The 11,167-nt window shown below is 38.1% G+C and overlaps 1 protein-coding gene across 3 annotated transcripts in view; it reads left to right on the plus strand.

The window, feature by feature from the left end:
* The window catches only part of LOC133607589 (voltage-gated potassium channel subunit beta-2), a 65,682-nt gene extending 56,432 nt beyond the window's left edge, over positions 1-9,250 (plus strand). For all 3 annotated transcript variants that reach the window (XM_061962365.1, XM_061962363.2, XM_061962364.2), the window contains one exon: positions 7,728-9,250. In XM_061962365.1, coding sequence (XP_061818349.1) covers positions 7,728-7,817 — 90 coding nt within the window. In that variant the 3' untranslated portion in view covers positions 7,818-9,250. The remainder of the gene's footprint in view (positions 1-7,727) is intronic.
* The last annotated feature ends 1,917 nt before the right edge of the window (positions 9,251-11,167 follow it).

Consider the following 11,167-nt stretch of genomic DNA (forward strand, 5'->3'; position numbering starts at 1 on the left):
TGTTAGCCTTGATGCTGGCAAAAAAATTCAAAACATATCACATATATGGAAAATATGTATTTTGTGTTTATTTTCCTTGCTCAGTTTGTGTTACAATGCATATTTTTATTTCTTTATTTAAATTTGTTTGTATTTTATGTGTTACAATGCATTACGTTGTGTATTTATGAACTTGTCAATACATTGATGATTTTCTTGTGGCAACCGTCCACTATGGCCCAGTTTTTCAACCACTGTGCCGCGGCACACTCGTGTGCCGTGAGATACAGTCTGGTGTGCCGTGGAATTTCACCTATTTGGGTTACAAATATTTTTGCAAACCAGTAATCATACTCTGCAAATGATGTGTAGTTGTTGAGTGTCGGTGCTGTCTAGAGCTCGGCAGAGTCACCGTGTAATACTCTTCCATATCAGTAGGTGGCAGCCGGTAGCTAATTGCTTTGTAGATGTTGGAAACAGCGGGAGGCAGTGCGAAGGTAAAAAGGTGTCTAATGCTTAAACCAAAAATAAACAAAAGTTGAGTGCCCCTAAGAAAAGGCATTGAAGCTTATTGAAGGCTATGCAGAACAAAACTAAAACTGAACTGGCTACAAAGGAAACAAAAACAGAATGCTGGACGACAGCAAAGACTTACTGTGGAGCAAAAAGGCGTCCACAAAGTACATCCGAACATGACACGAAAATCAACAATGTCCCCACAAAGACGGATAAAAACAACTGAAATATTCTTGATTGCTAAAACAAAGTAGATGCGGGAAATATCGCTCAAAGGAAGACATGAAGCTGCTACAGGACAATACCAAAAAAAGAGAAAAAGCCACCAAAATAGGAGCGCAAAACAAGAACTAAAAACACTACACACAGGAAAACAGCAAAAAACTCAAAATAAGTCAGGGGGTGATGTGACAGGTGGTGACAGTACACCTACTTTGAGACAAGAGCTATAGTAATGCATGGTTGGTTATGCTTTAAAGTCATATACAACAATTGCGACAACAACTTTTTATTGTCAACTGAGTGTCGTTTTTTAATGATTTCTGCTGGTGGTGTGCCTTGGCTCAAAAAAGGTTGAAAAACACTGCACTATGGGGTTGGTTATCACATTGGGACTTTCTTAGTTGATTACTTTTTTGTTACAATGAGTTGGATAATCAAAGGCAAAATAATTGTATTAACCAACACGTCAAGCTTCAATTTGATGTAGGACTGTTTATTGGGGGATGTTTTTATTTTCAGAAATACAGACTAGAGTAAAACTTGTGACAACCAACCCCGTTCTCGCCTGAATGTGACAAATTAAAGTCCGTCGTGGAACGTCGAAAGTCAAACACTTCATTAACCTCCAATGCATTTCCATTTACAATTGACGTCTCCCGGAGGAAATCAGAGAAATAGAGACAACTGTGTTTTCCCACAGGACAGCAATTTATTTGTGGCGGTGGGTTGGTGCGAAACGCGAGGGAGTTAGATGACGTCTTGGTCTAATTTGCATAATTGGACATGAGGCATGCGCATGTACATGTTCACGGACGCTACAGGAGAGACAAAACTTGAGCAAAAAAACAAGATAAGCATAGGAAATATAAAGGAACTTCCTTTTGTCGCTTCTTTTTGCTGTTTCTTTTTATGTCACAAGCAAGATGGAGCCACCTGTAAGTGCTTTTAGACTGGAAGAGGGGCGTAACCGCTTGCACTTTACATTAAGCTCCATTTTTATTTGCCTTTTGTGTGATTGTTGGAGCCTAAAATGCCTGATTGTTGCGGCAAAAGTTGCAAAGTTTTAAGTCTTATTTTTTCTAATAATATTGTGATTTGATGGATTTGTAATCAATGTTTTATTTGTAACAATAACACCAAAAAGCACAGGATGTCAACAAATCAAACAAAATATGCTTTATTTACATCTTAAATTCAACATTTTTGAACGCCGACATAAATTCACCAGTCACCTGCAGGATCTCGTGGGCCTTTTTTTTAAAGATGTTTTTACCAAAAATTGCAATAGACATATGTTTTTTTAGGTGTTGGATGCAATAACATTGCAGAAAAAATTGAAAGTTGCAATAATTTGTTGCAATTTACATCCTGTAATTAAAATACAGACATTTGCTGAAGAAAAAGTAATTCATGAAGAAATATAAACAAAAAGACTGAGAAAAGCAAAAAGAAGGCTTAATTCGTACATACATAAAACGTACACGAGTATTTCTTACTGGAAGGAAAATACTAAAAATTATATCTCAGCCTTTATATGAGGAAAAAAGTAAAACCTTTAACCGTTAAGAATTATTTATTTCTAAGGACATTACTATTGGAATGACACTTTGTATATCCAAGCTAATTTTCTGGCATTCTGCCTTGAAAAGATGTACTGTAGTAAAATGGTTGAAGGGTGTACTCACTTTTGTGAGATACTGTACTTGATAACAAGCACACACTATTAAGCATTAATAAAGCATTAGTACAGTAGTAGGGGATTCATATGGCCCCAGCAGACTGCAATTGCAAAATGATTAACCCCCCCCTTCCTCTCACGCGAGATCTACCCATGAGTGAGGCCATTTGAATCCGTTCCCTACTATAAATTCTGAATTCATAATTTATATAAAGCACATTCCTGACATAAATACTCATCAGTATGGTTTATAAACACAGTTGAGAATATGTGTCAAGACTTGGACTATGGCGTGGTTTGTTCTCCCGTGGTGCAAATGAACATTTGGACCAGACATGGCGTGAAGGTGAAGACATGATTTATTTTACACTAACAAAGGAACAAAAAGCGCGCTCAAGGCGGAAGTACAAACTTGACTAACGAAACAAAAAGACTTGCACGTGGGCAAAAAACTATGGACATGAACAAAAGTCGCTAACTGTGGCATGAATAGAAAAAACTTACTTGACATGGCATGAAGTGCGCAGAGGTAAACAGAGTGAGAAGCAGAAAGTCAGGGGTATGATGTCGCCAGGGAGACTTCCTGGCAACAATGGGTTTAAATAATAGTGACATGATTAAAGACAGGTGCGTGAGTCGTGAGGGCAGGTGAAAACTAATGGGTTGCTATGGTGACAAACAAGAGTGCACAATGAGTCCAAACGTGGAACAGGTGAAACTAATGGGTAACCATGGAAACAAGACAAGGGAGTGAAAAGCCAGAAACTAAAGAGTCCAATAACTAAACGAAACAAAACATGATTACACTGACATGACAATATGACCATTAGCACAAGTCTGAATATTGAATGTGTAAGTGCATGTAAAAATGCCTACAGAAATGATTACGTCTTATTTACATACACTGTCTAAATGATTTAACATAGTGATTCTCAAACTGTGGTATGTGTACCAAAAATGGTACCCGGGCTCCACCTTGTGGTATGCCAATGAAACACTTGATTAAAGTAGCTAGTAGTGTTTTATTTTTCTATATTCAAACACAGTTTTACTGTTCAAACGGTGGCCAAAAATAATAAACATGTTATATAAAACTTCTGAATTTATTATAATGCATACACTAGGCCTACTACGCTATACTGTATTTTAATGTTGAACATTATGGTGGTAGTCAAGTGTTTTCTAAAGTGGTACTTGGTGAAAAAATTTGAGAACCACTGATCCAACAAACCATAGACAATACCTATAATGTAGAAATGCTAAACCACTCAAGTATAAAATTGCAACAATTAAGCTCTTTATAGATGAGCTTATTAATACAGTAATAAGTAAAACATTTATAACTGTTTACAAACTGCATACTAATGAGTATTAATGCCGGAGATATGTTTTATAAATTATGAATTCAGTATTTACTATTGCTTCATTAATGCTTGATAGTGTGTACTTATTAAAAAGTGTTACCCATTGGAGGTCCGTAACGACAACACCGCATAACGTCTCGAGCTTTGCATCAATACCCACATGCAGGTGTCTGAGACGGCACTGACTTGACTCTTGGAAAAGACAACGACTTTGCCTTGTAGAACTTTATTTTTCTATTTGTAGCAAGCAACAACACAACAGTAACATCATCACTGGCGAGCGTTGCACACACACTAGAGAGCGGCCGATTATTAGCGCCGATATTTGGCATTTTCACATATATCGGTGTCGGCCTCATTTTATCGGTATCAGTCTTTTCCTTTTTTTCATCAGCTGATACAATATATACACTATTGATACCAGTATTTAGTATTTTTTTAAATGCCTAATTAGTCAAGTAGATAGTTGTAAACAATGCTCAAGCACCAGCCTGCTTGCCCTGATTGTGAAGAGTTGACTTTTTTTTCACTGCAACTTTGTGTAAAGTCCCACAACATTAGTGCCACGTTCAACATTATGTCGCTACTGGTCCAACATTTCCTAAAAAAATATATTTAAATAAACAACCTAAAGCCTTGTGAGCTGTTTACTAACATATTCTGTTCATATTGAAATAACCTTTAGTGCAAGTGAATATCGCTTCCAAATACCAGTTATCGGCCTTCTTGAATACTAATAATTGGTATCGGTATCGGCCCTGAAAAAACCATATCGGTCGATCTTGAACACACACTTCTCATTCAACTCCCCCTAACCCAGAGGTCGGCAACCCAAAATGTTAAAAGAACCATATTGGACCAAAAATACAAAAATAAAAAATAAATTGTCTGGAGCCGCAAAAGGTTAAAAGCCTTATATAAGTTTTACAATGAAGGCAACACATGATGTAAGTGTCTATATTAGCATATAGTATCAAAATGACTACTTGTCGCATGCTGACGTTTGTTGTGGCACACAACAATTATCAGTAATGCAGCCAATATTACATACAGATAATGTGTCATGAGACATGCAAATATAAATTAAATGGGACATGAGTAAAGGAAGTTAAATGAGCTCAAATATACTTACAAACAAGGCATAATGATGCAATATGTAGATAAAGCCATAGACATCTTATAAGTAGACGCAGCATTGGCTGTTGTGACACGAGAAATTCGGCCGCCATCTTGAAGTGGTGATGAGGAGCCGGTGAGCAGCCTAAACCATACTTGCCAATCCTCCCGGATTTTCCGGGAGACTCCCGAAATTCAGCGCCTCTCCCGAAAACCTCCCGGGACAAATTTTCTCCCGAAAATCTCCCGAAATTCAGGCGGAGCTGGAGGCCACGCCCCCTCCAGCTCCATGCGGACCTGAGTCCGCTATTCCCACAATATAAAGAACGTCTACAGTAAAGCAGTCCGTTTGCCGTAAACAGCAATGTTGTGACACTCTTAAACAGGACAATACTGCCATCTAGTGCATTTGATGAAAGCACTTTTGTGCGTGCCACACAGCAATGCATAATCAGAGAGGGTGTTCAGCATGGTTAGAAAGATAGTGACAGAGAATAGAACAAGGATGGACAATTCAACCCTTAACTCAACAATGAGTAGATGAGTGTTATGTGTGTGTATATGTGTAAATAAATGAACATTGAAATTCAAGTATTTCTTTTATATATATATATATATATATATATATATATATATATATATATATATATATATATATATATATATATATATAGCTAGAATTCACTGAAAGTCAATTATTTCTTATATATATATATATATATATATATATATATATATATATATATATATATATATATATATATATATATAGATAAATATATATATATATATATATATATCCATCCATCCATCCATCCATTTTACTACCGCTTATTCCCTTCGGGGTCGCGGGGATATATATATATATATGAAATACTTGGTGAATTCTAGCTGTAAATATACTCCTCCCCTCTTAACCACGCCCCCGCCCCTACCACGCCCCCCGCACCCACCCCCCGAAATTGGAGGTCTCAAGGTTGGCAAGTATGGCCTAAACTGACAGTGACAGGTAGAAAACAAAGAGCGTTTTCCTGCTCAAATAAGCGGACTGTTGAAAATAGGAATCGGGGGATTACTTTTCACAAGTAAGATTTAACATTAATGTACTATTGGTTGTATTTTGTGAAAAGAATATTACCACAGAGTTGAGAAGGAGCAAAGATCTTCAATAGTACTGAAATTGTAGCCGCGAGCAAACAAGAGTATGACCATAATAGAATTGCTTGTCAATGAAATTAATTGAATTTAAAAATGTCATACTTGAATAACATAAAGTTTAAATAAATGATGAAGATAAAGATTGTAAAAGCCAACAGGTAAAAGTTAGGACCACAGTCCAGATTGTGGAGAGGGTCGGGGGGGTTAATATACTTTAGCTAACTAGACAATCAGATGGACAGTGGCTATACAGTATTATACAAGTCTAAATTTAGTCTAGCTTTCCAACCCAATTTTTATGTAGGCTATATGCATGTATATGTAACCTAATCATATTGTTTCTTGAACTTAAAAATAGCTGACCGTTTTTTTCCTCCTTCTCAGGGATTATATTCCCAGTTTTGATCTCGGACGTCTGGTCACTTATAGCATATAAGAATATTCTATTACTGTTAAGCAAACTATGAATAATAAAACACGCCAAAACATGTGTCCTTTATCATAGCTACACGTACGACAAAAAAACGCATACAAATCAGTGGTATTCAGTGAGGTAAGATTAATTAACTGCACTGACAGTTCATTGCTCCTGCCAAATGAATTGCACTGAGTGGAGCGGATCACCACTCCAAGATGGCGACCCCGCGTCTCGTCAGCGCCAGTAGGCAGTAGCGGTTGATGCTGCGTCTACTTATAAGATGTCTATGGATACAGCTAGCCTAAATAGCATGTTAGCATCAATTAGCTTGCACTCATGCAGTGACCAAATATGCCTGATAAGCATTCCAACAAGTCAATAACATCAATAAAGCTCACCTTTGTGCATTCGCGCACAGCGTAAAAAGTTTGGTGGACAAAATGAGACAAAGAAAGAGTGGCATAAAACACGTCTTTCTGTGGCAGCGTCGGAAAAAGTTATACATGTAAACAAACTACGGCGAGTTTAATAAGTAGGACAAAACGGCGCTCGCCAAATACTCTCATCAATGAAGCATGTTTAATAAATGGGATTTCTAATAATTAGGAAGATTTGTGTCATGTTTGTCTTCCTACAGAAACCATATTAAAACAAAACCTTTTTTTTTCCCCTCATCTTTTTCTACTTGAATACATTTTTGAAAAAGCCAGGGAGCCACTAAAGATAGAGCCGCGGTTTGCCGACCCCCACCATAACCGGTCCCCTGCTTCCCCGGCCCCTGTATCAGTTGATATTTGACACAGGTCCCCAATTAGCTGTCCAGGATAAGCCTGAATTATGATTAATTGATTTTGGACCTCCAGAATCAGCATGTCCTCATCCATTTGTGTCAACGAGGTGAAATTACGTCTGAAAATCTTTGGCAAGTTAACTTCAGGTCCGTCTTAGTAGGACGTTTCAAAGTGTAAAATATGATTACCCTTGAGCACTGGGTTTTTTATTTTGAAAGTTAACCGGCTCATTTATGTCGTGTTTGAGCATGACTTCCTGACCCAAACAAGCCAATTTTAGCTAAATTGATGCACAGATTTAGTGCAAGGATGCGGTTCGGCAATGGCTTGAACAGAAACGGGAAGAATGCGCCGTTCCGCATCCAGGGGAAATCCCATGGATGTACCTTTCAACTTTAGAGGTCTAGTACTGTATGCGGAAAAAAGAGGAACCAAAACAATGGGAAGCTAACACCAGCTTCTCATTTTCTCTTCCTCCTGTGCAGATTTTATCCCAAATGACACCGCAAACTGTCAGCGAGATGGACGGCGTGCTGGGTAACAAACCACACTTGAAGAAGGAGTCTCGCGCTTGAGCATCCCTGAAAACGATCAAGCTTTTTTCTCTGCTGTATACTCAACAACTTGCATGTCCTCAGCAACATTATGCTTCCAGAACGAGCGCATAAACCACTGTGCGCAGTACAATGTATCATGTATGGATTAAAAAAAAAAATCTCTACAAAAACAGGTCATATTAACGCTCAGTGACAGTAGAGGTGGCCTCAGGCTATAAAAGTAGCTGCTTGCAAAAAGCTAAGAAAAAGAGGACGGCTGTGCTAAAATGACTGTGTTAGTGGTGCGTTCACTGCACGCGGGAGTCTCCAGACCCTTTACTGCCTGAACTGTAGTAGCAGCAGCAGCAGCAGCGTCAAAAGGGGTCAAAGGTTAGTAATCATACGTCGAGCCCAACATTTCCCATGGTGTGCATGTGACTGGTCGGGAACTGCTGTTCACAGTGGATCACTTGTGAAGTATCAAAAAAAAAGAAAAAAGAAAAAAAGACATCACATGCTTTATAGAAATAGGCCGACGACTCGGAGGTATGAAAAAAAAATGCACTAAAGGAGATGAGATTATAAAGTTTACAAGTTTGGCTGAGAATCCCTGCTCTTAATGAAAATGAATGCATTTAAAAAAAAAGAAAAGATGACAAGTATTTTCATGCATTTTGCTTTTATTTTTAATGAACTATACAGCAGGCTGGGGGTTGGGAGGGGAGTGGGGGGTGGGGGTTACAATCTTATTCACCAAACCTGCTGTTGCCCCCTTGTTCCTAAACTGTGCGCATGTCCCTTTAAGAGAGGAAAGCCCCCCCATACCCCCAACAGGGTGTATAATGTGGCATGGCTTTAAATGGTATGTAGATTTGCAGTGCCCTTGTAAGCCTGGTATTACGATAAATGACCAGGAGAGCATTTTTAAATGACAATTGGGAGTACAAGGACTGATCACATGGGGGGGTGGTTCAGCAAATATATGTTTTTTTTTTAATACGGAAGTCGTTTTCATTGCTTCTTTAATCATATCTCTGGGAATTGTCTGTTTTGTTCCTTTGTTTGTGAAAATGTGTTTTTTTTCCCTTTACCTTCTTGGAAGAGTGGGGGGAGGGAGGGAGCGATGTTCCTTCTGTCATTCTCCATGAAACAAAATACATGTGGGGGTGTTTTGAGGACTTGTTTGGGTCGGCACACCGGTAAAAGTGTATATAGTTTGTCAGCGAGATATCCTGTAAAAGGCATTGTTTAGGAAACATGGAGGACTTCCCCTTTGTTACTCTGTGATCTGAGTGTTGCGTCCAGTGTACACGAACGTTTCAATCCAACCTATGAACATGTAAACTTTGCCTGCATACCTTCTATTTTACTGTCTTGCAACAAGGAGAACATGTGAAAAGAGGCAACAATCCATGCTGAATGTACCGTGTCTGTTGCTGCGTCTAAAGGGAAAGCACATTACATGACTTAAAGAGAGCTCTGCTCTGTTTTGTTTTTCTTATGCAAACATTTCTATTATCATGATGGTTCATGCACACACACACACCATCGTATTATTTCATAGTTCAGGGCTTCAGGTAAAAATAAAAAAAACAACTGCGTACACCCCAGTGCTCAAGAAGTACAGAAAAAAAAGGTAAGCTATGAGTATTCTTTTTTGAGTCCTCTTCTTCTCTTGATGTTTAATTGCTGGAGTTGTGTTGAATTGTGCTTGAGAAAATGTGAAAAAAACAACATAGATGTCTGTCTTCAAGAGAAATTTACATTTCCAGCAGCTTTACAAGGGTGGGAATTAGGTAAAGATAAAAGGGCCTCATATATGGTAAAAGCAGGTCAACTAGATACAAAAATGTGCATTAAACATTTAAAAACTAATAATATGAATTTAATTTAGGCGGACGGGGAGCCAATGCAGCTGGTATATTGTGTAATGTGGTCCCGCCCTAGGGTCCTTATAAGCACGTGTGCGGCTGGGTTTTGTAATAATTGTAGATTTGTAATATTTTTGTGGGGTACACCAGGGCAATACAACACTTAGATTAAAAATAATGAGGCCTAAAATTGAGCCTTGGGGAACCCCACACCTTATTGCATAGTCCCCGAGTAACGTGTATTCATACCTACATAAAAACATTGTTGTTAGGAGTCAACATTCATTTACAGTGCGTATATTACTGTGGTGATTCATGTTCCCAATATTTTGGTTACTCCCTGAAGGAAGCAAAATATCAGCTACAGCTGTCAGCATGATTCAGTGCATTTATACACTGCTGCATAATCCAACAAGGTTATTAAAACTGAACAAGATCATCTTTGTGAAGGCAGCTTTTTACTCTTTTGTTGGTGCAGATGTTCACACATGCTCCATTTAAACAGATCACTCCCAGCAGTAAGGACAAAAGAAATCAAATAAAGTGCAGTAAATGCAGAGACATTTGTCACATCTACAGCAAACATCTGTTCCGCCAACACTGACGCGCGTTTGTGTGTGTTAAAGCCACCTGGTGATCAAAATGATCATATGTGCTGAAAAATTGTCACCACAAACACTCAAACTGACTCATACTGTGATTCATCCAATCTGGGGAAGATGCTGGAGTAAGTGATTTTTAAAAAGTAAAAAAATAAAAAAAGCAAAGAAAAAGCCTCAAAAATGTTTTATTTGTTTTTGACCAATGTCGCCCCAAAACCATAATGCGACCCCAATAATGCAGATATAGTGCCATTATGCTGGTAATGGCCAAAGATGAAGGAAAAAAGTTGTTTGCAAGAAATATATCTGCATTTGACAGCTCTTATATGAATGTTTTATTTGCTAAGGGCTTTCAAATACTGCGGTACAAGTGATCAATTGCTTTGTCATGGTTGGTAGGGAAATTCTTAAAGGCAACTGTTAGAAAACCCACAGTTTGTTGTTTTTTTACCCACCGTAACCGTGTTTTTCATCGAGCGTTGAGATTTCACGCTTTGTTCGGCCTGTCCTTGAACACACCATTGTAATGTGAAATGTATGTTATGTTACGTGCTGTGTTTTTTAACTTGAACACACACATTTCTCCAAACCAGTTTAATACCATGGAGACATCTCACCCCTTGACAGCCTCATTGTTATAGCTCCATGTACAGTATGACAGGGTAAAACCAAAAGTGGAAAAATAACCCATATAAGATTTAATTTGTTCAATAACAAAGCCTAACAATGAAGAGTGCTTTATAAATAGTGTTATGGACACACCTTTTAAACATAGGACCATTTCCAGTTAAGCAAGACAATGAGGAGATTGAAAAGGTACAGTAGGTCAAAGGTCAAATCTGTATTGAAGTATACTCCGCATTTATGCATTAATGCATTTATTTGAGTAATTTTTGTAAAAACTTCACCAAATATC

This window comes from Nerophis lumbriciformis, linkage group LG09, assembly GCF_033978685.3.
Source record: "Nerophis lumbriciformis linkage group LG09, RoL_Nlum_v2.1, whole genome shotgun sequence".
NCBI lineage: Eukaryota > Metazoa > Chordata > Actinopteri > Syngnathiformes > Syngnathidae > Nerophis > Nerophis lumbriciformis.